The sequence below is a fragment of the Lithobates pipiens genome, unplaced genomic scaffold (genome assembly GCF_037356315.1).
Source record: "Lithobates pipiens isolate NorthernLeopardFrog02 unplaced genomic scaffold, aLitPip1_a1.2 Scaffold_22, whole genome shotgun sequence".
Classification (NCBI taxonomy): domain Eukaryota; kingdom Metazoa; phylum Chordata; class Amphibia; order Anura; family Ranidae; genus Lithobates; species Lithobates pipiens.
Window position 1 is genome coordinate 39753974 of NW_027507784.1, and position 26828 is coordinate 39780801.

The 26828-nt window shown below is 44.3% G+C and overlaps 1 protein-coding gene across 2 annotated transcripts; it reads right to left on the reverse strand.

Moving 5' to 3' along the window:
* Window positions 1-6245: 6245 nt before the first annotated feature.
* LOC143923624 (ADP-ribosylhydrolase ARH1-like) lies at window positions 6246-25838 on the reverse strand. 2 transcript variants are annotated; one of them, XM_077447422.1, is made up of 8 exons: window positions 25647-25838; window positions 19665-19888; window positions 14781-14879; window positions 12810-12915; window positions 11566-11645; window positions 11065-11248; window positions 9109-9323; window positions 6246-8846 (listed from the first exon to the last, which is right to left on the reverse strand). In XM_077447422.1, exons 1-8 carry the CDS (start codon window positions 25655-25657, stop codon window positions 8689-8691), a joined length of 1077 nt encoding a protein of 358 aa, XP_077303548.1. In that variant the 5' UTR covers window positions 25658-25838; the 3' UTR covers window positions 6246-8688. The 2 variants fall into 2 exon arrangements, with proteins under 2 accessions (XP_077303548.1, XP_077303549.1); XM_077447423.1 differs by lacking the exon at window positions 25647-25838 and adding an exon at window positions 23774-23917.
* Between the last annotated feature and the right edge of the window lie 990 nt (window positions 25839-26828).

Below are 26828 nucleotides of genomic sequence, written 5' to 3' on the forward strand. Positions count from 1 at the left end.
TGTTGGGGGGTACAGAAGTACGCAGGTTGGATGGGGCAGTGGTGGCAGAGATGTGCTTGGGTGGCAGAGATGAGTTAGAGGGTACAGAAGTATGGATAAGTATAGTGGTGGAAGGTACAGTGGTACCAGAAGTGTGTCAGAGGGGTGCAGGGGGACATTGATGGCAGAGGTGTGTGATGGTCCAGTGGTTGGCAGTGGTGTGTGTGTATGGACAATTGTGTACTTCCAACCTTGTAACTGGTAACAGTTTGAAGACCCCTTTCTGTTCCGGGCATGACCGTACCCCTGTGCGCAAATCCAGCTCCATCAAGACACGGTCTAATAAGTTTGGCGTGGAGAAACTTGAGTGTCCTGCACAGAGCCCTGACCTCAACTCTACTGGAATGAATTGGATTGTGATCTTCTTATCCAACATCAGTACCTGATCTCAAAATGGGCACAAATCTCCACAGACAGCCTCCAACTTGTGGAAAGTCTTCCCAGAAGAGTGGAGGCTGTTATAGCCGCAAAGCGAGGCCAACGCCTTATTAATGGCCATGGTTTTGAATCAGATGTCTAACAAGCTTGTATAATTTGTATACATATATATATATATACTGTATGTACACTGAGCAAAATTATAAAACCCAACACGTTTGCCCCTATTTAGCATGAGCTGAACTCAAAGATCTATGACTTTTTCTATGTACACAAAAGGCCGATCAGGGGCATCTCCACGCAGGGGGACATCTAGGAATGTAATCGGGGCACTGATTACAATATTGCAAAATAGTGTCACAAATCAATGCCCACCATTGCCTGCTATCAGTGCTTACCAGTGACAGCAATCAGTGCCTACCACTGCCCACAAGTGCCACCAATCAGTGCCTATTAGCGATGCCAGTGAGTTCTGGCAATCAGTGCTGCCCATCAATGCTGTCAATGCCCATCAGTACTGCCTATCCATGCCGCCTATCAGTGCCAATAAGTGCGGCATATTAGTGCCTCCTCATCAGTGCTCAGCAGTTCAGCCTATCAGTGCACATTAGCGAAGGTGAAAAATTACTTAGTTACAAAATTTATTGACAGAAAAAAGTAAAAATAAATTTTTTCAACATTTTTGGTCTATGTTTTTTTTTTTATAAAAAAACCCAGCGGTGATCAAATACTACCAAACGAAAGCTCTATTTGTGTGAAGAAAATTATAAAAAAATTTGGCTACAGTGTAGCACGACCGCGCAATTGTCATTCAAAGTCCGACAGCGCTGAAAGCTGAATTATGGCCTGGGCAGGAAGGGGGTGTAAGTGCCCGGTAGGCAAGTGGTTAACTGATAAAAGCGTGGTCATGCAACACTGTACCCAAATTACATTTATATAATTTTTTTTCCCAGAAACCTGCCGCGGGTTTGTGCCTGAGGACCATTACATGTCCGTTCACCGGTTCAGGTGCGATTCAGGTCCGAATTTTGACCTGTGTGAACTGGTTTCATTGAGAGCCGCTCACACTTGCCTGTCGTGCGAATTGGGAATTGGGTGCAGGGAAACCCACATCCAAATGGTATAGGTGTATGTATATATATATATATATATATATATATATATATATATATATGAACCCTTAGTGGTATTTAACTGCTTGCCGACTGCCCCACGTCCATGTACTGTGGGATGGCGGCTCCTACAGGCAGAATAACGTACCTGTATGTCTTTCCTACTTCCAGGTTTGCGGCAATCAGCACCAGTTTTGATTGGACATAGCAGGAGCCAATCAATCAGTGGGTCCAGCGGACCCAACGATCGTTCCCGACAGAGGCAGAACGGCAGTCTGCCAATGTAAACAAGGCAGATTGCGGTTCTGTGACAAGGGAAGACAGAGATCCTGTGTTTCTGCTAAGCAGGAACACAGATTTGTGCCTTGCCACAGTACAAACACCTCCCCCACAGTTTTCGAAAGCACTCCCTAGGGCAGTGGTGGTGAACCTTGGCACCCCCAGATGTTTTGGAATTCCGTTTCCCATGATGCTCAACTACACTGCAGAGTGCATGAGCATCATGGGAAATGTAGTTCCAAAACATCTGGGGTGCCGAGGTTCACCATCACTGCCCTAGGGACACATTTACCCTTTGATTGCCCCCACTGTTAATCCCTTCCCTTCCAGTGTCATTAGGTCAGTGACAGTTCATATTTTTTAGCACTGGTCACGGTATTGATGTAACTGGTCCCCAAAAAGTGTCACTTAGGCCTCTTTTACACTTGTATGACCTGAACGTAGCGCGACTTTGATGCTACTTCGGACTACGGATCTCAAGTCGCATTAAAGCCGGACCAAAGTAGGGACAGGACTACTCTGAAGTCGCAAAGATATGAAATGGTACTCATTGGAAATCAAGGGCTACAACCTTGCAGTCCCAAGTCGCAGGTCAAGTCGCACAAGTGTGAATGGAGCCTTAGTGTCTGATTTGTCAGCCGCAATGTCGCATTCCTGCTATAAGTCACTGATTTCCGCCATTACGTGTAAAAAAAAAAAAAAAAAAACGTAATAAATAAAAATTCTATAAAATATCCCATAGTTTGTAGATGCTATAACTTTTGCGCAAACCAATCAATATACGCTTATTACCAAAAATATGTAGCAGTATACAAATTGGCCTAAATTTATGAAGAAATTCGATTTTTTTAAATTAATTTTTATTGGGTATGTTTTATAGCAGAAATGTAAAAATATATATATATATTTTTTTTTATTGTTTTTTTTTGTTGTTGTTGATTGCGCAAAAAATAAAAACCGCAGAGGTGATCAAATACCAAAAGCTCCATTTGTGGGAAAAAAAATTACATCAATTTTATTTGTGTACAGCATCGCACGACCATGCAATTGTCAGTTAAAGTAACGCAGTGCCATATCCCAAAAAAATGGCCTGGTTGTGAAGGGGGGGGGGGAGTAAACCTACCGGAGCTTAAGTGGTTAATCACATCTGGGTTTTTTTATTTTTTGCTATATAAATGAATACAGACAGAAAATTTTGAGAAAAAACAAAAACTAATTTTTCTTAGTTTCTGCTTTTAACATTTTGCAAACAAATGATCTTTCTTCATAAATTTAGGCCGGAATGTATTCTGCTGTGTTTCTTTTGAAAAAAACAAATCAGTGTATATTATTTGGTCTGTAGGAAAATTATAGAGTCTACCAACTTTGGTATATATTTGAAAATTGATCAATCCTGATGTACTGACGGCCGATCTCATTTCTTGAGGCCCAAAAATGCCAGGACAGTACAAATACCCCTCCAAAAGACCCCTTTTTTTTTGGAAAGTAGACAGTCCAAGGTCTTTAGTAAGAGGCATGGTGACTTAGACCGCCTGAGCCATGATTGGCCAAAGGCACCCTGCAGTTTGGCCAATTTTGACTCCTTAAGCAGAGCGCACTGTGCTTGCCGAAGAGCAAAAATTATGGGGCGTTCTCAGAAAATTTGGCCGTGGAACGCTCCATAATTCACTGCGAGATAGCAGTGCATTGCTGTATGATGATTGGCCAAAGCATGCAGGTCAGGTGCATGCTTTGGTCAATCATCATACAGCAATGCACTGCTATCTCGTAGAGCGTTCTGCGGTGCTCAAATTTGGTCCTGAGCTCCGTGACCATGGCCGCTGGTGTCCCACGATCGGGTCACAGAGCTGAAGAACGAGGAGGAAATATATTGCGCTAACCTTAAAAAAAGAGGAAAATAATAATAAAGCAGCTACACACGAATGTGACCAAATTCATACAAACAGAAAAACTACAATGTAGCGCTGAAAACAACAATGTGTAAAAAGTGAAAGAGTGTCCAAATCTCAAATTAATGAGTCTTTGAAGTTCTTGACCTGTAAGTGTCAAACTCCAACGTGATAATTCCCACAGAGTATATACCAAAGGTGAAAATGTGATATGGCACACGAAGTATCAATCAAAAATGATCCGGGACAGGCTTAACTTCAATGGCATCGAAAATAAAGAAGAGATGGGTACTCCTACCGGAAAGGTTGGACCAGTGCATGAACACTAGGTCATACAGGCATGTAAAGATGGAACCCCGATAGGACCACACCAATCTGTCTGCCACTAGAAGGACTGTAGATCCTTGCGTAGATTCTATCCTCCGACCAACCAGGGAATCTGGATCCAGGTCTGTAATACCGAAAAGGCTCCGATCCTTCTCTCCAGGAGTCACAAGATGGAATAGCAAAAAAGGGGCGATTCCGACCAGTAGTAAGGCAATGTGTAGAGCCAGACTCGTAATAAAAATCATATAGAAAAGAAAAAAGGCTTCCCATAGTGTAGGTTTGAAAGAACATAAACTGGCTATTTATTGGCATAAAACCAGCATGAACAAAGCAAAAAATTAAATATAAAAATGTTATCACATGTTAAAAATGATGCCCCTGTTGAAGTCCTTTTGGACGAATCGCGTAGGGCATAGGTTATCACATTCCCTGTATTGCTTTTTAACATGTGATCACGTTTTTATATTAATTTTTTGCTTTGTTCATGCTGGTTTTATGCCAATAAATAGCCAGTTTATGTTCTTTCAAACCTACACTATGGGAAGCCTTTTTTCTTTTCTATTTTCTATATGCTTTTTATTATGAGTCTGGCTCTACACATTGCCTTACTACTGGTCGGAATCACCCCTTTTTTGCCCTTCCATCTTGTGACTCCTGGAGAGAAGGATCAGAGCCTTTATGGTATTACAGACCTGGATCCAGATTCCCTGGTTTGTCGGAGGATAGGATCTACGCAAGGATCTACAGTCCTTCTAATGGCAGACAGATTGGTGTGGTCCTATCGGGGTTCCATCTTTACATGCCTGTATGACCTAGTATTCACGCACTGGTCCAACCTTTCCGGTAGGAGTACCCACCTCTTCTTATTTTCGATGCCATTGAAGTTAAGCCTCTCCCGGATCATTTTTGATTGATACTTCGTGTGCCATATCACATTTTCACCTTTGGTATATACTCTGCGGGAATTATCACGTTGGAGTTTGACACTTACACGTCAAGAACTTCAAAGACTCATTAATTTGAGATTCGGACACTCTTTCACTTTTTACACATTGTTGTTTTCAGCGCTACATTGTAGTTTTTCTCTCCTAGTGTGGCTGTCACCGATTGTCTGTTCCCTTTTATAGGGAAAGACGATCAGTGATGTCACATGCCAGGCCACGCCCCCCTACAATAAAAAAAAAAAAAAAAACACATAAACGTCATACACACCTACACTGCCCCCTAGTAGTTAACTCCTTCACTGCCAGTGTCATTTACACAGGAATCAGTGCATTTAAATAGCACTGATTGCTGTATAAATGACAATGGTCCCAAAAATGTGTCGAAAATGTCTGATGTGTCCGCCATAATGTCACAGTCAATAGAATAAAAATAGTAAATAAAAATCGCCGATCGCCGCCATTACTAGTAAAAAAAAAATTAATAAAAATGCTATAAAACTATCCCCTATTTTGTAAATACTATAACTTTTGCGCAAACCAATCAATAATCGCCAATTGTGATTTTTTTTAACCAAAAATATATAGAGGAATACGTATCACCCTAAACTGAGGAAAAAAATGTTTATTTTTTATTTTTTTGGGGGATATTTATTATAGCAAAAAGTAAAAAATATAGAATTTTTTCCAAAACTGTCACTCTATTTTTGTTTATAGTGCAAAAATTAAAAACCGCAGAGGTGATCAAATACCACCAAAAGAAAGCTCTATTTGTGGGAAAAAAGGACTCAATTTTTGTTTGGGAGCCACGTCGCACGACCACGCAATTGTCAGTTAAAGCGACGCAGTTCTGAATCGCAAAAAGGGGCTTGGTCCTTTGGCTGCAAATTGGTCCGGGGCTTAAGTAGTTAATAAGTCAAAGAACAGCGTAGACAGTGCAGTGACCCTTAGCAGCCAATCGGCTTTGTTCTAATGTGAATTTTAGTTTTGAAGCCAGTCTTTTTTCTAGGTCCGTCGGACTTTTGGGAAGAAAAAGTCCACGGTAGCCCACACACGATCGAATTGTCCGACGGACTCTGGTCTGCTGGAAAGTCCCATCGTGTGTACGCGGCATTGGATTTACTGCTGTCTCAGTCACAGTGCATTGTGTGTGTGTGTGTGTGTCACTAATAAACCGTTTTGTAGCAATTCATGTTCTATTTGGAAACCAAAATCTGTCCTCTGTTTCCAGTGGGAAGATCTGTCATCTGTTCATCATCTCCATGACCTGGACATCTAAAAAGGTGGTAAAGTTCCTTTTATTTCTACAAAGAAAAATAAATCAGAAGTGTTAAAGATTTTATAGAGTAAAAGTAATACTGTCCATGGCTACAATGTGTGTTATAATCTGTTCCTTCTCATTGGAAATAATGTATTGCACCCCTATACAGAGCCTCGGGTTTACTAATGATCTCCCGCTGTGGGTCTCTGATCCTCAAATACTCCTTGACAATTGACATCTGTACAGTTATGCCTAGCAATGTATAGCAAACCTGAACAAACCAATGCAGGGAAAAGCAACAGGTTCTCTTTAAATTTGATAGAAAGGCCACATATAACAAACAGCGGAAATGGGACCTCCTGCACTGATTCGTCAGTCTCTTGAGTCAATATATAAAAATTGCTATGTAGATACCTTTTATTTCAATGTTTGTTTGTTTTGTTTTTTATCTATGGTTGCATGACTGCTGACCCTTTGGCTAATATTGCTTTCTCTCTCTGGGTGGTGGTTTTGGACTTTCGGGGGCTAATGTTGAGGAAGGTGTGATCTACTGCAGGAATAGTATTGCAATAGACTTGCATCCCTCAGCTGCTTGTAAAAGCATGAGGAGCTGTAGGGGTTAGCCGTAACTGTCGGAGCTTGTGCACATGTGCATCCAAAGAAACAGACATGATTGGGCAGCACACAACGAAGGAGTCTCTAATCTTTCCAAACAAAGGGTCAGTTTATTGTTCTTCAGACTTTAGGAGGGCTAGACTTTGTCCAGTGGGAGTGGATGTAACCAATGCCCCATCGTTGCTATCAATGGGAGGAATAGGGACCCTTCGTGGTTGGTTGTGGGAGGAAGGGTGCCAAATCGCCATTGTCAGTGGGAGAAATAATTCCATCGTTGGTGTCTGTGGAAGGAAGAATGCTCCATCATTGGTGTCAGTGATATAATGCCCCAGGGGCCAGATAAGGGCTAGCAAAAGGGCCACATTCAGCCCTTGGGCCACAGTTTGGAGACTACTGCCCCATACACACGGTTGGAAATTCAGACGGAAAAAGTCTGAACGATTTTTTTTTTTTTAAACAACAGGAGTGCTTTATTGTCAAACAATTATAGACAGTACAGTAGCTCAGAATACAGTTGTTCTACATACATCAAGACCGGAACATAGTATGGTACAGAACACATTTACAAGTATTCATACAGTTGAGTTATTAAGAGTCAGGCTGCAAGACATAGTAGTAGAGAAGTAACCTGAACGATTTTTGTTGTCGGAAAATCCGATCGCGTGTGTGGGCTCTATCGTACTTTTTCCGTCTGAATTTCCGACGGAAAAAGTTTGAGAGCTGGATCTAATATTTTCCGACAAATCCGATCGGACTTTTTCCAATTGTGTGTAGAGTATTTTGACGGACAAAGTGCCACGTATGCTCAGAATAAATTACGAGACGAAAGCTATTGGCTACTGGTCTCTTTATAGTCCCGTCATACGTGATTTACGTTACCTTGTTCTGAAGGATCGGATTTTCCGACAACTTTGTCCGACTGTGTGTATGCAACACAAGTTTTGGCCAAAATCTGTCGGAATGTCCGACTGTGTGTACAGGGCATACCAGTCTAGTATATTACATTTAACATTAATGACAGCAATGGCCATGTTTCACCTCCTTTCATATCCCTTTGAAGTGACCTGTTGATCCTGCCAGTTTCCAGTTGTGCTTTAGACTTTTGGGGAAGGGCTGACAACACTTTCTGGCCACCACTGAAATGGCCTCTGCATTGTCGGCCCTTCACCAACAGGTCATTTCGAAGGGATATAACAGAAAGTGAATATTTGCTTTTATCTGGAGAAACATTTTAATGCCTCCCTCCTAGCGGCGCAAACTCACCTATCATTCAGTCCCTCACCGTTCTCTTCACCTGACATGAGGTAAGAAAATACTTGTACATCTGAGAAGCATTGGGCTCAATCACTTTCCACTCATGGGAGAGTGCTTGTGATTGGCCCAATATTGTCACATGTGGGGGAACAGACCATACTTAGTCCTGTGTAAGCTTCAACTAGATCAACTCAGAGCTTTCACATTCTGGGAAAAGAAGATGAATTTGTGTTGCTGCATGTTATCCATGGTCATTACAAGTAGTCTTGTCCTTCCTGTTGGATTTTATATTATGGAGACATGGGACAAGATTCAGAACAACCAAAACTACACAATGAGTAGAAACAGAAGAATAAATTAGGGTGTGGAGTCTTCACAAGATAGAAGAACCCTGTGGGTGACCCAACCTACTAGACTTCAGCCATCACTGGGGTGTCCCATTTGGGTGGGTTTATGGTTTAATAACAGATTAGTCTATAAATGGGTGTTTAATTGGATGGACATTGATTCTAGGCCATCGTAAGGCTGAGGTCAGGCCTCTATCAGGATAGGCATCAATAGGCTAACTTGAGAGAGGAGCGGTTCTTCCACGCTCAGTGTCCAGGCCAGGCCAGCTTGTGCAGTGATCTAGCTGCATTTTCCAGTCGTTCTCTGTACTCCAACTCACTGTAATTCCCCTTCGGTACCCCAGACAGTCCATACAGAGCCCCCCAGCAACAGCCGGCGATCACGCCTGTGGAGTCACTGTCACCTGAAAGTGCAAGAAATGAAAAAAAACGTCAAAACATGAGAGTACACCGAATAGTGTGTCCACAAATAACCATAAATGCTTTGCCATCTGCCTCGGCATCCCTTTATAAAGTTTTCAGGGCGTGAAGGATCGGCGATAATGCGACCACAAACTCATGCACCAAAAACCAAAGTCTTCAAAAACGTACCAGTAATTATCATTACTAAGTAGGAAGCAGAGCCTGCTTATGTATTTTTTTAATAATAGGATTGGATTGGCTCACCTCCATGGAACATAGAGCGGCTACATAGCTCCTCCCATGAGTCCCCTGCCCCCAACAGAGCATCGTATGCGATCATTGGAGCATCATGGCCACTCCTTCCCGCCCAGTCATCCAAACACCAGCGAGCGTACTCCTTGTCCCTCTCTTCAGGACCATACAGGGGTGGAAACACAGCTGGTCCAGTACCCTGAGATAGACCCCTCTCTGACAGGTACCTAATGAGAAAACACAATTGTGATAACCGCACTGTAATGACATCGTCAATTAAATAAATAAAATGCGTGCAGATCTAATGCTTTACCCAATGACCTTTTTTATTTTTATTTTTTATTTTTTTTATTATTCTATTAAAAAGAGTGCAAATAACATACTCACAAAGTGCCATGGGCAAGGAAGCGTAGAATGCACAAGGGGCCTTAAATGCAGGAAGGTCAGGATATGGGCGCCATACACCAAGATCCCGATAGCACCGGATCCACACTCCCTCATCTCTCCCATCTGACCAGCATCATGCACACTCCCTCACTTCTAGCATTACAGTAAAACCTTGGTTTGAGAGCAACTTGGTTTGAGAGTGTTTTGCAAGACAAGCAAAAATGTTTAAATAAATTTTTACTTGATATACAAGTAGCATCACGTCACAACTGCGTATAAAAGAGAAGAGAGGCACCTCTAAGCCCTTGTACACACGGTCGGACATTCCGATGGACAATGTCCGATCGGACCATGTTGTCGGATAATCCGACAGTGTGTGGGCTCCATCGGATGGTTTCCGTCTGAGTATCCGACGTACCAAGTTTTCCAGCTGGGCTATAAAATTTTCGGACAACATGATCCGATCGGACTTTGTCCGATCACGTGTAGAGAATTCGGATCGGACAAAGTGCCACGCATGCTCAGATCAAATTCCTACACCAAAGCTATTGGCTACTAGCCTGAACGTAGTCCTGTCCTAACAAAATAATGTCATCACGTTAAGTACGATCGGATTTTCTGACAACTTTGTCCGACTGGTGTGTATGCAACAGTTTCGGACAAAATCCGACGGATTTGGTTGTCGGAATGTCCGACCGTGTGTACAAGGGCTTAGTGTAGCAATATGGTTATATTTAATGAAGGTACAGCATTTAGCAACTCACATGGTTGATGTTTAAAACAGGCACATCTAAGTATGCAGTCATCTGGTTAAAGTTGTCCACATAGACCGTCCTCCACACCGCCGTCAATGTTACCCCTTCCACGCTGCGCTCCACGAGTGCTTCAAGCCTCTCTTTCAGATCGCAATACTGCAGGGTAGTCTTCCCGGTCATGATTGCAGACTGACAGCGGTGAGAGCCAGCGGTGCCCGGAACGGTCTATGTGGACATCTTTACCTCGGATGCCTGCATACTTAGATGTGTCTGTTTTAATCATCAACCTTGTGAGATGATAAATGTTGTACCTTCATTAAATGTAACCATATTGCTACACCTAGAGGCTCCTCTCTTCTCGTTTATACTCTGTAGCTCTTGCTGGATTTTGCTTCTAATCCCCTTGTGGAGGCTTCCATTTGTGGATGGACATTTTATAGTTACACAACCTATTACAGTGATGGTGAACCTTGGCACCCCAGATGTTTTGGAACTACATTTCCCATGAGGCTCATGCACTCTGCAGTGTAGGCGAGCATCATGGGAAATGTAGTTCCAAAACCTCTGGGGTGCCAAGGTTCGCCATCACATTGCTATAATCTTTTTATTTTGACTATAAACGGAAAGACCTATGAATAAATGGTTGTGGAACGAATCATCTGAGTTTCTATTATTTATTATGGGGAAATTTGCTTTGATATACAAGTGCTTTGAATTACAAGCATGTTTCTGGAACGAATTATGCTTGCAGTCCAAGGTTTTACTGTATCTGCATTCCCTTACCTCTCCCAGCTGACTACCACAAGCATCATTTACACTCCCTTACCTCTCCCAGCTTTCCCTAAAGTAATCCCACACTTCCACGTGGCACTCCACATCCTTCCCTGTGGAGCGGATATACTCCAGAGCAACAGGAAGAGCCTCTGACAAACGCAACCCCCATAATTCCAGGGGGACCCTCTGTACCGCCAGAGCTGTAAAGAGGGCCGATGCCAGAGATCCAAGGTACCCTGCAAGAGAAAAGAGAGAGACAAAGATAAATGTATGGAGATACCAGAGTATCTATCTGTGGATGGGGTGAATGAACTGGCTGGCCATTGCAAAATATCCATATTCTGTCTGAGTTCTGTGCCCTAAAATGTACCCCCTTATAGGCCACATCTAAATGTAGGAAATCCACCAAGATTGACCATGTGACACCACCGAAAGTGTATTATAAATACAAAATCTGTACGAATGCAGAAAGTATAAATACAATTTATAATTGTATGGTACATGATAACTGAAGACACAACTGGAGCCATCTTGATCCTGAAATATGACCAACCTGTGGGGTGGTTGTGAGTCATTTTTCCGCTCTCCACACTGATAGCAACCAGGAGAGGCAGCTCTGATGGTCGGGGAAATCTGGGAAAAGAATATACTCCAAATAATATGTATAGCATATAGTACACCAGCACTACACACATCAGAGAAACATATTCAAGTGGTGCTGAGACTTCCAGTACTTATTTGTTAGGAGTGATGGAGATACACAAATTCAATCATTGCTCCAGCTTGACTGCTCACATATAACAAGGATCCCCCTCCAGTGGGTACCAAGGAAATAAATCCAAGTGTAAAAATACAAGAGGAGCACCAAGCCAAAGGGATACTCCAAAAATGCTTTAATAGTTTTTTTAGCAACATCACAAAGACAGCCAACCTGTCCCGGCAGTCACAAAAATGTAAAGGTTTTGAAAACTTTCATGGATTCAGGAAGACTATTTATTACATCTACATAAGTCTCTGCCCTCTAAGCCCTTGTACACACGGTCGGACATTCCGACAACCAAATCCGTTGGATTTTGTCCGACGGATTTTGTCCGAAACTGTTGCATTCACACGGTCGGACAAGGTTGTCGGAAAATCCGATCGTTCAGAACGTGATGACGTTATTTCGTTACGTTGGGACTACGTTCAGGCTAGTAGCCAATAGCTTAAGGAACTCAAGTTGCTTTGATGGGAGATGTCCATCCATAGGGAGCATTCTCTACAAGAAACAGTAAGGTCAAATCCCAGAGGGAGCATCTCCAGAAGAATACGGAAGGTGGCTAGTAATAGGGACCATGAAGAAGAGAGTAGGCGGCTACCCAGAGGGAGCATTTCTAGAAAAAGAAGATGACTATTTATAGGGACTCTCTCTGGAAGATGAGGAAAGGTGGATACCCAGAGGGAGCATTTCTAGAAGAGGGAAAGTGGCTACCCAGAGAGAGAATTTCTAGAAGAGGGAAGGTGGCTACACCGAGAGAACCTCTCTAGAAGAAGAGAGAAGATGCCTACACCGCAGGAGCATCTCTAGAAGAAGAAGGAAGGAGGATACCCTGAAGGAGCAGCTCTAGGATAAGAGGGAAGGTGGCTACCGTGAAGGCCAATGACCTTCATCATTTCAAAGCTGCTTGACTTGCGGATATTACCTATGACCCCCATCAATGCTTTGAGATATCCAGACTCCTCTGCATATAGTCATTTGTGACCATTCATAAGGAGTTTGTTACTATTAACATCACGTAACGCAGTATTAATACTGACCTGAGTCCTATACACATGGCTCTCATCGCTGCTCCACATCCGGTCGCAGAAGGGTTAAATGGGATGCAGTATCCTCCAGGTTCCCCGGGACGCAACTGGGAGGTCCCTGAACAAGGATATAAGTGTTAAAAGGATTAGTCCACCCAAAATAGTTTTCTTATTGTTTCAAAGATACTGGAGAGTTAAACCACATGAAAGTCTCTTCTATCTCCCAGGCCTGCATAGCTGCTGTGCCCATAATGAGGAGTTCCCACCATCCCTGTGCCGAGTTCCTGGGTCTGTACACCTGTTATTCCCATTATGAGGGGTTCCCACCATCCCTGTGCTGAGTTCCCGGGTCTGTACACCTGCTGTGCCCTTTATGAGGCGTTCCCACCATCCTTGTGCTGAGTTCCTGGGCCTATACACCTGCTGTGCCCATAATGAAGGGTTCCCACCATCCCTGCTGGATTTTTTAAAATTTTATATTGAGAATGAAGAGGACCCAGAATCCCAAAAACTTCCAGGTGGACAGGAGTGGAATTGGAAAATATGACCGGTAGAGCTCACTGTTGGAGCATAAATGATTTAAGCCCATCAAGATCCTCCAATGACCAAAATATCCCTTGTCTGGACTAACCCCTTAAAATAATGGAGTGAAGTCAGAAGATGCAGACAATTTTATTTTTAATATAATATAATTATTATACATATATACACACACACATATATTTACATACACACACACACACACACACACACATTATATATATATATATATATATATATATATATATATATATATATATATATACACACACACACACACACACACACACACACACACACACACACACACACACACACACACGGACACACGGACAACACACATATACATACCGTATGTGTTATGCCGCTGTCGATTTTAAGCAATACAAAACAAAAGCTTGATAAAAACAAAGAGTGAGTGAACAAACAAAATGTACAAACAAAACCTAATAGCACAGGCTCTGAACTGATGCGTTTCGTCATAGAAGACGTTTTGAAGGGGCTGGTTCGGTTTTAAAAAATTTTTTTAAGTAGCCATGTTTTTTTTTTGTTTTTTTGAATATAGACATTCCATTTCACCCATGTGAGAAGTTTCATACGGATGGTTTTCTTCTTTGTAAGGATATTTTATATGTTGTATTCATCACTTCCTTTTTAGTGAGTTGTACAATTGAAGATGATGGAGGATAGATCTGGTATGGCCATGGTGGCATTGTCCGAACATCAGCCAACATACATATATATATATATATATTTTTTTTTTTTTTTTTTTTTTTTTAAGTTTTCTATTTTGAAGAAACTAGCTTTTTCACTAGTATAATTGATAAGAAAATTTGAACTTTTTCTAGTCATACTATCTCTGATCAAATATTTCATCATTACTTTAGAGTCCTCAAATTCCAATGCTGGATTCCTACCTACTGAAATCAATAGGCAGACAATGTATCAGAACACGTATTGACACGAATTGATCCATGTTTACAATGTGTGCTGCAATGCCGATTGTATTGATTGTGAACACATATCATGCCATGCATTATGCGCTCACGTGCATTATGACATAACATCATGCGGTATGGCGCTTGCCGATGAGCTTCCACCAATTTCGATAAAAAAACGCATTGAGCTAAAAGGGGTGAACCCAGCCTGATGAATATATGATCTGGTGAAAAGTTGTACTTTACTAGGGGTTAAGAAAATAAAGAAAGAATTTGGGTTCCAATATAATACAACGCTGAGATCCTGTGCCGTAGATCAGGGATATTTGGCACCTTATACAAGATTTGGGAATAGCTCTCTGAGCAAAATGCCATGTATACTGCCTGCCACTGGATTCTGATTTGTCAGTGCAGGACATGTTGGATTTGGCGTAAGGCTTCAGTCTATAGGACCAGATGGAGATTTTGTGGGAGACGGAGTCTTGGCCAGGAGGTGACAACTTACCCAGAATACTGGTGGGTCCAGGCTTCCTCCCCTCCATATCAGACATGGCAGACACGTATCTCTTAGCGAGCTCATGATACAAGTCCTCATCCAGCTTCCCTGCAATAAACATTTTGGAAAAAAAAAAAAGCAGACTGAGAATCGCAGAGTCATTTATACATGAATACGGTCTCTAGTGGTGGATTCGGTCTGTTCAACCTACAGCCTGGAATTAATGCAATCTAATGCCCAGCTCCAGCCAAGAACCAACCAAACCTCCCCAACAGGGGCACACCAATAAAAACCCTAACCCTTTCCCATTTTATCTAAAGCTAAAAAAAAGAACTTCTCCTGTGCTGCTTCCTACTCTGGAACTCCTTTCTCCATGCCACCAGTCACTCCCCACCTTCACACCCTTTGTTATTTTATCCACAAATACTCAGCCCACCATAGGATATCCCATCTTCTACTGCTTCTGTTCTACAACTACTTTAACCAAACACCCTGTTGTATCTCTCCCTTCTATTTTTAGTGTTCTTTCTGTAATGCTTACTGCCCTCTGAAAAGCCATTTGTGGTGAATCACTTTTCAGAGGGAGTTACAGCAGCGGACGAGAGGTGTTCAGGAGGCGCAACTGCCGCCTCCTGATGCTTTTTTTTATTTCCTTTTTTATTTTTTTAAATTGTCAAACATCACATTTTTTAATTGCAGGACCATGCCACAACTGCAAACCAAGCGTTTGCCTCGAAGTTGCAGTGTGGCTCCATTGGATTGTAATCTGTGAGTTTGACAGACAATGCCGCCTGTTCAAACACTGCAGCCGAGTTAAGCCGACCATAGATGGTGCGATCTTTATTGCAACCCGTGGAAAATCGTTAGATCCCCCCCCTCCATCAACACAGTGTAGATGGGGGAATCCCTCTCAATGATCTATTCTGTCCTCCTGATGAAAAGGTGGGGGGGGGGGGGGGCACAGCAATTATTGCTAACGGCTACAACATTACGTGGTAAATCCCACATACTGGTTGCACCCAAGTTGATCAATCAAAACATTACATGTTAAAAGAGGAAAAGAGATTTCATCTTCAAGTACGGAAAGGTTTCTTCACAGTAAGAGCTGTGAAAATGTGGAATAGACTCCCTCCAGAGGTGGTTCTGGCCAGCTCAGTAGATTGCTTTAAGAAAGGCCTGGATACTTTCCTAAATGTACATAATATAACTGGGTACTAACATTTATAGGTAAAGTTGATCCGGGGAAAATCCGATTGCCTCTTGGGGGATCAGGAAGGATTTTTTTCCCCTGCTGTAGCAAACTGGAGCATGCTCTGCTGGGGTTTTTTTTTTGCCTTCCTCTGGATCAACTGTGGGTATAAAATTGGGTATATTCAATTGTACGATTATGTTTTATTTTATTTATTTGTTTTTAATGTTGAACTGGATGGACTTGTGTCTTTTTTCAACCTGACCAACTATGTAACTATGTAAATCCAACATACTGCTTGCACCCAAGTTGATCGATCAACCTGCGTACAATCAGCTTACCCATACATGGCCGGTCGCTGCTGAACCAGCCGAGTTTCATAAGGTTTATGACCGGCTTTTAAAATACCACGGCCGCAGCATGTATACAATCCTGTCAGGTTGTAGTGATAGAATACTGGTGGGCAGCTGGAAGGGGTAAAAATGCGACTCGGGGCTTCCGATTGCTGCCCATGTGAAAGATCCCCAAGGCTGGCCATACATTATACAGTTTTCTTGCACAATTTTCCTTTAGATTTACCAAAGCCATATACCGTATATACTCGAGTATAAGCCGAGATTTTCAGCCTCTTTTTTGAGGCTGAAAGTGCCCCCCTCGGCTTATACTCGAGTCATCGCTGTCTGCCCGCTCGATCAGCGTGTCGAGCAGACAGACAGCGGCCATTCTATTCAAAAGCCGCGCCTCCGGCTCCGCCTTCGCCTGTGATAGGCGGAACACTGAATTTCCCAGCAGCCTGTGTTCCGCCTATCACGGACATCGTATCATCCTCGTACTATGGACGAGGATGATACGACGTCTGTGATAGGCGGAACACAGGCTGCTGGGAAATTCAGTGTTCCGCCTATCACAGGCGAAGGCGGCGGCGCAGCTTTTGAACTTTACAATGGCCGCCGACGAAGAGGGCACGGGACGGCACGGGACGGGACGGGACGGGGGCAAGGCAAGGCAAGGCACGACACGGGACGGATGCAAGGAGGCAAGGCACGGGACGGAGGCAAGGAGGCAAGGCACGGGACGGAGGCTCGGGACAAAGGTAGGCTGGACACACACACACACACACACACACACACACACACACATGGATGGAGACACACACAGGGATGGATGGATGGATGGAGACACACACACACAGGGATGGATGGATGGATGGATGGAGACACACACACACAGGGATGGATGGATGGATGGATGGAGACACACACACACAGGGATGGATGGATGGACACACACACACACAGGGATGGATGGACGGACACACAGGGATGGACGGACACACAGGGATGGACGGACACACAGGGATGGACGGACACACAGGGATGGACGGACACACAGGGATGGACGGACACACACACAGGGATGGACAGGCATGTCTCACCCTCGGCTTATACACGAGTCAATAAGTTTGCCAGTTTTTTTGGGGGTAAATTGGGGGCCTCGGCTTATATTCGGGTCGGCCTATACTCGAGTATATACGGTAATAGGAGGTCAGACCTAATCGCTTCCAGTTTGTATGCAATTAGACAGGCCCTTATACTACATAGTTGAAGGTAAATCTAAAGGAAATTAAATAAAATAAAAAATTGTATAATGTATGATTAGCGTAAGATTAAAGTTGGGCACAAAAAAAATCTTTAAAAGGATTAAACAATATAAATGGACTTTGGGTGCACCAATTGTCTTTGCAGACCCAGGTATTATTTTGTAAAAGTAGGCGTGACATCACTGTGCTGTACATGTGTAGAGCAGCGTTCCTCAACTACCAGTCCTCAAGGCACCCCGACAGGTCATGGTTTTGGCTTCCCATTATTTTGCACAGGTGATTTGATCAGTTTCACTGCCTTAGTAAATTACCGCAGCCGTTTCATCTGAGGGAAATCCTGAAAACATGACCTGTTGGGGCGCCTTGAGGACTGGAGTTGAGAAACGCTGGTGTAGAGAGCAGAGCTGTGGGAGGGACTTGGCAGGCCCCACCCACTACAAGCCGTCTACAGAAAACTACAGGAGGGGGGCGAAGACCAGACCAGTCATCCTGCACAAGGAGAGAGAGCAGCAGTGAGTGGTCTTTATTACAGGAAAATCCTGCCCAGTGGGAAAGTGTAGTATTTCATGCATCTGATTTGGTATTGTAGGCGATGGTACCGGTAGATGTAGGTGTTAGGGCTGTTAGAAATAAAGGGGCCCCATTCAGCCTACCTGACAGGGCGCTGCCCCTCCCCAATTATAAAAAACAAACAAAAAAAAAGTAATAATTGTAAAAAGGTTTTTTCACAATGCTGTTTGGGAATGGAAGGCTCTGGTGAAATATCCGGGGTCTAAACAGACCCCTGATGTCTCACTCATTGGTGTTCACAAATGGAAGGGGCCAGTAAGCCCCTCGTTCACATTAAATGCAGCTTTAAAATGGCATTTCAGTGCGACTTGGAAGACATTCGTGATGCTTCATGCACAAATGTCTATGCAAGTCGCACCCAAATGTCACCAAAAGTAATGCTACTACTTTTTTAAAATCAATGAGACACCGCAAAGTCAGCCTCGCACCACTTTAAACAGTGCCACTGCCGACAGTAGGGTGCGACTTGTCATGCGATTTGACAGGTCAAATCTCATGACAAGTTGATCCGGTGTGAACGGGGGCTAAATATGACATCTTTTACCGACCCCTTTCCCCGCTCTCCATCCTGAAAAGATCCCCCTGCCCTGTTTGCCTGCATCTGCCGGCAGGTGAGGAGGGAAGCCAGCAATGCTGGAGAGCAGGGGAGAGGGTGGGGTGCACACAGGGGGAAGAGGAGAGTGGACAGAGAGGGTGATCGGTGTGGAGGGGAGTGTAGAGCGCACAGAGAGGGTGATCGGTGCAGGGGGGGTGCACACAGCAAGGCAAGGATGGTGCACAGCGAGTGTGATCGGTGCAGGGGGGAGGGTGGGGTGCACACATGAGGAAGAGGATGGTGCACAGAGAGGGTGATCGGTGAAGGGGGAAGGGTGGGCTGTACACAGCGGGGCAAGGATGGTGCACAGAGAGCGTGATCGGTGCAGGGGGGAGGGTGGGGCACACACAGGGGGCGAAGATGGTGCACAGAGAGGATGATCGGTGCAGGGGGGAGGATGGGGTGCACACAGAGGGAAGAGGATGTTGCACAGAGAGGGTGATCGGTGCAGGGGAGGGGAGGATGGGGTGTACACAGGGGGGAAGAGGATGTTGCACAGAGAGGGTGATCGGTGCAGGGGAGGGGAGGATGGGGTGTACACAGGGGGAAGAGGATGTTGCACAGAGAGGGTGATCGGTGCAGGGGAGGGGAGGATGGGGTGTACACAGGGGGAAGAGGATGATGCACAGAGAAGGTGATCGGTGCATGGGGGTTCAATTAAAAGGAACCAATATCCTGTATGTATCTTTCTTTTCAGCAGCTAAAAGCTGGCGGGAGGGAGAGGAGGAGAAGACGGATGTCAGCAGTTGTAGGGAGAGACATACAGGGAATTGGTTCCTGAATTTGTTCCCTACTGAACCAATGCCCCCCCCCTCTCCTGCCCACATCTGATTCCTCCTGAGCCCCCCCCCTGCTGGCCAGGGCCCTGTACAGGAGGACAGGTGCAACCCCCTTTTCAGCGGTTCAGCATGTATCTGAATAATACAATCCTTCCCCCACCTGTGGCCAGGCTCTCGGCGGTTGCTAAGTGGAGCACGGTGTCATCGCTGACCGGCCAGTCCGGTAGAGACGCGGTTATTTTCGGCAGCCCCCCCAGATCTGTCAGCTCCCTGTGGATTTGGGCTCCGGATTTGCAGAATTCCCACAGCTGGTTCCTGTAGCCCAGAGCGTCCCCTGCGGCACTCAGCAGCATGGCCGACACGTACAAGTCGCAGGACGGTGCGCTGGAACACACAAAGCACGTCAGGTTTAGAATTATACAACTTTGGGAGGGCCGGACCATTACATTTGGGCTTTCAAAGAAAACCTGCCAATAAAAAGCTGCACATAGGAAGAAGTAACCACTTCCCATCCGGGCCAATTCTGCCACTTCGCTCCTACATGCAAAAACCATCGTTTTTTTTTCTAGAAAATTACTCTGAACCCCCAAACATTATATAGGTTTTTTTTTTTTTTTTTTTTTTTAGCAGAGACTCTAGGGAATAAAATGGCGGCCGTGGCAACTTTTTATGTAACACGGTATTTGCGCAGCGATTTTTCGAACACTTTTTTTTTTTCATATAAACAGTTTCATGAATTAAAAAACAAAACAAAGAAAAAAAAAATAAAAACACTAAAGTTAGCCCAATTGTTTTGTATACTGTGAAAGATCATGTTACGTCGAGTAAATAAGAATCCAACCTGTCACGCTTTCAAATTGCGCACGCTCGTGGAATGGCGCCAAACTTCGGTACTTAAAAATCTCCATATGCTATGCTTTAATTTTTTCTTTTAACAGGTTACCTGTATGGAGTTACAGAGGAGATCTAGTGCAGGAATTGTTGCTTTTGCTCTAACACACACAGCAAATTCAAATGTGTGATTTGAGCGCCGTTTACATAGGTGGGCGCGACTTACGTATGCGTTCGCTTCTGTGCACGAGGACAGGGGCTCTTCAAATGTATTTATTATTTTTTGTTTTCATTCTTTATTTTAGTTTTAGTTTTACACTTTCTCTTTAAAAAAAAATGTGTTTTGATCACTTTTATTCCTACTACAAGGAATGTAAATCTCTCTTTAATAGGGATAGTAATAGGAATAGTGCGTGACAGGTCCTCTTTATGGAGAGATGTGGGGTCTATAAGACCCCACATCTCTCCTCCAGACTGGAAAGGCTGAGATAAAAAAAAAAAAAAACAAAAAAAAAAAAAAAACAACTGTCCGCCTTTCCATCTGCGTCCTCGGCTTTGTTTACTTCCAACCGGTCCGGGTGTGACGTCTTAATGTCGCGCCCCGGCCTCCGAGGGTCATAGAGATGACTGGGGACCATCTGGATGATGCCTGCAACTGCACCCATCATTCAGATATCCCCCCTTCAAAGTCCAGGAGGTCATATGATGTACCTTGGGCGGGAAGTGGTTAAAGCTGAAGTTTAATCTGCTCATATGTAGCCTTCCCTGACCCCCTCCCCACCAATCAACATGCTAAGACCCCTATGAAACAGGTCGAAACGCGTCAGCATGTGTCATACATTAGACATTTTGTCATATAATGTTATGTACACTTTTGCGTTTGCTACATTTGCACTTCTGGGTATACCCCCCTTTAGAGCTCATCAATTCTAACTATCATGGAATTATTGTATGCCAATTCTTTTTAAATAAAGAATACATTTTTCCAATTTACCTACCATTAATTTACCTCGCTGCTAAAAAAAAAAAAAAAAACCCTTAGGGAAACTTTCCTATTATATATCATTTGGGGTGTGCAGCATCTTTATCTCTTTTTATGTGTGTCTTTTCTATGCTAACATGCTAATGACTTTTTTAGAAAAAAATAACCTTTCCATTTTTATTGCATACATCATTTGCAATGCAGGCAGATAATAGACATGTGCACTGACAAAAAAATAAATAAAAAAAAAAAAAAAGATGGTTTTTGTTTTATTCATTTTTTTGCTTTTTTTGGAAATTAGAAAATTTGGAAAATTCAGAAAAATTTTGAATTTCCGGATTTTCAAATGTTCGAATTACGAATTCGTAATTTTGGAAAATACAGAAATTTCGGGAATGAACAAATTTTTCAAAATTCGTTAAAAAACGAATTCCGAACTAAACAAATTGCCCATGTCTAGCAGATAATGGCTGGTGGGAGGGGCCAGAAAAGAGTGCTGTACATAGCTTCCTGATCACAGCACAGCACCCGGCCCTTATGCAGAAGCAAAGATCGCAGTGACTATGTCGCTAAGCCAGATGAGTGAATGCAGAACGAGGGTTCCTGAAATGAAATGTTGTTCAGAGTCATTCGCTGAGCTGATATCACATAGATAATCAATGATCACCAATGATTTGTAGCTAGAAACATTAATTGCTAGAGTCACGGGCAACAGTGATCGGGAATTCCTTGGCCGCTGTTGGCGGTCGGCAGCAGTGCCAGGACAAGTCATCTAGAGCCTGGGGCAAACATGCCAACCGGTCCCCCCTCCCCAAGATTTATGAGAATATGTGTGAGCAAAATCCCCCCCCCCCCCCCCACAAAAACACTGAGCACTAATCTGCATGCTTGCACTCCAAGCATAAATCCCCTCTCCTCCCAGTACAAATCCACCCCCTGCTGAAATCCCCCCTCTCAGCATAAATCTTTGCTCCCCCCATTCCCCAAATCTCCCCCCCAGCTAAAATGCACCCCCCCATCCAAAAACAAAAATTATCTCTCCTAGCACAAATGCCCTACCCCTATTATTTCCCCTCCTGGTACACATCTTCTCCCCCCTCCCAACACAAATCCCCCTAGATAACCTTTGAACCTCCCACTCCCTCCAGTTGCCACCTCATCCCCTTAAATTACACAGATTCTGAGGCCAATTTAAAGTGATTTATAGATTTTTTTTAATAACAAACCTATACTTACCTCCACTGTGCAGCTGATTTTGCACAGTATAAATTTATTTAAAAAAAAAAAACCTTTTAGAACAGAATGGGACTCTGATCATTTTGCACAGTGTGGTCCCGAACACCGTCTTCTGGGGTCCCCGTTGGGGCGCCTTGAGGACTGGAGTTGAGAAACTTTGGTGTAGAGAGCAGAGCTGTGGGAGGGACTTGGCAGGCCCCCCCCACTACAAGCTAAGGAGGGGGGGCGGAGACCAGACCAGCCATCCTGCACAAGGAGAGAGAGCAGCAGTGAGCGGTCTTTATTACAGCAAAATCCTGCCCAGTGGGAAAGTGTAGTATTTCATGCTTCGAATTTGGTATTGTAGGCGATGGTACCGGCAGATGTAGGTGTTAGGGCTGACGTTAGAAGGGGCCCCGTTCAGCCTACCTGACAGAGCGCCCCCCAAATTATAAAAAAAAAAAAAAAAAAAAAGAAGAAGAATTACATTTTTTTTTTTTTTTTTTTTTTTTTTTTTTTACAATGCTGTTTGGGAATGGAAGGCTTTGGTAAAATATCCGGGGTCTAAACAGACCCCAGACGTCTCACTCATTGGTGTTCACAAATGGAAGGGGCCAGTAAACCCTCACATTAAATGCTGCTTTAAAATCGTGCAACTTCATCTGAAATCACACAGCTTCAAAGCCGCATTTCAGTGCGACTTGGAAGACATCCGTGCTGCTTCATGCACAGATGTCTATACAAGTCGCACCCAAAAGTCACCAAAAGTAATGCTACTACTTTTTCAAATCAATGCGACACCGCAAAGTCGGCTTTGCACCAAATTGAACAGTGCCACTGCGGACAATAGGGTGCGACTTGTCATGCGCTTTGACAGGTCAAAGCGCATGACAAGTTGCTCTGGTGTAAACGGGGGCTAAATATGACATCTTTTACCGAAGGGAAGGTGATCGGTGCATGGGGGTTCAATTAAAGGAACCAATATCCTGTATGTATCTTTCTTTTCAGCAGCTAAAAGCTGGCGGGAGGGAGGAGGAGGAGAAGACGGATGTCAGCAGTTGTAGGGAGAGAGGGGATTGGTTCCTGAATTTGTTCCCTACTGAACCAATGCCCCCCCTCTCCTGCCCACATCTGATTCCTCCTGGGGCCCCCCTGCTGGCCAGGGCCCTGTACAGGAGGACAGGTGCAACCGCATTTTCAGTGGCTCAGCATGTATCTGAATAATACAATCCTTCCCCCACCTGTGGCCAGGCTCTCGGCGGTTGCTAAGTGGAGCACGGTGTCATCGCTGACCGGCCAGTCCGGTAGAGACGCGGTTATTTTCGGCAGCCCCCCCAGATCTGTCAGCTCCCTGTGGATTTGGGCTCCAGATTTGCAGTATTCCCACAGCTGGTTCCTGTAGCCCAGAGCGTCCCCTGCGGCACTCAGCAGCATGGCCGACACGTACAAGTCGCAGGATGGTGCGCTGGAACACACAAAGCACGTCAGGTTTAGAATTATACAACTTTGGGAGGGCCGGACCATTACATTTGGAAAACCTGCCAATAAAAGCTGCACATAGGAAGAATTAACCACTTCCCATCCGGGCCAATTCTGCCACTTCACTCCTACATGTAAAAAACTTTTTTTTTTCTAGAAACTCAGAACCCCCAAACATTATATAGTTTTATTTATTTATTTATTTTTTTTGCAGAGACTCTAGGGAATAAAATGGCGGTTGTTGCAACTTTGTATGTAACACGGTATTTGTGCAGCGATTTTTCAAACACTTTTTTTTTAAACTGTTTATTGAATAAAAAAAAAAAAAACCACAAGTTAGCCCATTTTATGCCTCTCCTCACATTACAGGGATTTTTGTGTTTACACACACACACACACACACACACACACACACACACACACACACACACACACACACACACACACATCCCTGTTCTACCTCTCGTGCCTGCGATTGCTCGTGGCCGGCGGTCATTGTGACCATCGGCCACGAGCATCGGCACCCCCCGCTGTGCCTCCTATCCCGCTTAAGTGGACCGATGTATAGCTACGACGGTTCGCCGGATCATGCAGACCTGCCGCAGTATAATGACAGCAGCTGGTCGGCAAGTGGTTAAATTACACAAGTTCTGAGGCTAATTTAATGCAGATAGGACACCGAGTTTAATTACCACCTTAATCAGTCACAGAACCCGTGTAATTAATATGTGTTCAGTTTCCCTCCTAGAATTTACCCCCTGCAGCCCTTCAAATTTCCCCTTTGACAAATTCCCCCCCCCCTAATCTCCTTGTGGCACCTCCAATCTCACATCATACCACAGTGCCCAGGATGGCTATCAAAGTGCCCAGGGCGGCCGCCCCTCCTACCCACCCACAGTGCCCAGAGTGGCTATCACAGTGCCCAGGGCGGCCGCCCCCTCCTACCCACCCACAGTGCCCAGGGCGGCTATCACAGTGCCCAGGGCAGCTGCCCCCTCCTGCCCACACCTTGTTCCAGCCCTGGTCTGCAGTAACAACCTCCCAGCAGTATTGCTCAGGCAGGTTCAGACTAGGATCTATACATGTCTGAACTCATCATTACTTTGTCGTAGGGATGAGCTCAAGCATGTTTGGATACAAGTCCGAACCTGCCTGACCTATGCCGCCAGGGAAAGCTGTCAAAGCCGACAGCCAATCATAGGCAGCCTTGCATATTTTCGGCTATGCAGCGAAGAATGCCTCCTCCGCCTCGGATTGGCTGCTGGCTTTGACAGCTTTCACAGACATTCCTGAACTGGTCCCTACTGGTGAGTTGTCACATGAAGCTCCTGGTGATGGTGGTTCTCCCTTCAGAAGGACTGTCTGAGCCCTGGCTGCAATAATCACATAGAAGAAGTTGCATATTTTTTTTTTCCTGAAGTCAAGTTTTTTTTTTTTTGGTGTGGAAGCTACAGTCTCACTCCTAGTGCTGCAATCTACATTTTGATTCAAGTAGAACTACTTATACCATTATTTTAGCAAGCCGCTTTCCTTGCGGAAAGATATTTATGGTATAAAAAAGCTTTGCCTTTAGCTACACTTTAACCCGTGCGCCAGCTCAGCGCTATCTTTATATATCGTCTGGTTCTCGCTTACTTGGCTTCCATGGCAGGTTTTCTGGATGGAGGAATAAAGAACGGTTCTGTTGTTTTCTTCTCTGTGAACTTTGCTTTACTCCATGATTCCCTCTCTCAGTGGTGCAGTCAGTGATAGTCCTCCTCTCCCCTCCCCCTCCTGTGGGATCTGGTTCCGGGGTCTCCTCTCTATAAGGTCAGCACTGGGAGTTTCTATATCAGGAGCCACTCTGGGCCCCCAGCCAGCAAAACAACCACCGCCACGGGTCAAAGTTCACCAATCAGAGAACACGCAGAGCTGGTCTAATCCATTCATCAACATGGTCCATTGTTATACTCAATGCAGAGTCCGGGGCTGAGGAAGGAAAACATACTTTGTATTTATAAATAAAAGAATATAATAATAATAATCAAAGAAAAGCAAGATATGTCTGTGCTCAGATCCAGATACATAACATGTGACCACATGGTAACCCTATAGATTCTGAATTAAACCATTATATTATATATTTCTAGCAATGGTTTGCATCAAACAGGAATCCGTGGTTCGCATCGCATATTATGCGGTATTTGATTGTTTTGATGCAATTCGCCAACTTAGACCTATACATATTGTAATATCTGCAAAGCCAGGATCTCTGATTTTCTGTAAGACCCCTTTCACACTTGGGCGTTTTTCAGGCGTTTTTCATGCGCTTTAGTGTTAAAAAATACGCCTGAAAGAAGCCGCAACTGCAATCCCAATGTAAAAGCCTGAGTGCTTTCACACCAAGATCCCTTTCATACTGGGGCGTTTTTCAGGCGCTTCAGCGTTAAACAATACGCCTGAAAGAAGCTGCAACTGCAATCCCAATGTAAACGCCCGAGTGCTTTCACACCAAGGCGCTGCGCTGGCAGGGCGTCAAAAAAAGTCCTGCAAGCAGCTTCTTTGCAGCGCTTTTGGAGCGGTGAATAAAGCGCCCCTTCCCATTGAAATCAATGGGAAGCGCCTGTAAAACGCCAGAAAAACGCTATTGGCAGCAGCGTTTTGTGGGCGCTTTTAACCCTTTATTTGGCCACTAGCAGGGGTTAAAAGCGCCCCAATAACGCTCGAAAAATGCTGGTAAAGCGCTGCTAGTTTAAGCGGCGCTTTACAATCGTTTTTCGGGCGCTGACATTGTGAAAGGGTTCTTAAAGCACTTGGGCTTTCACATTGGGACTGCAG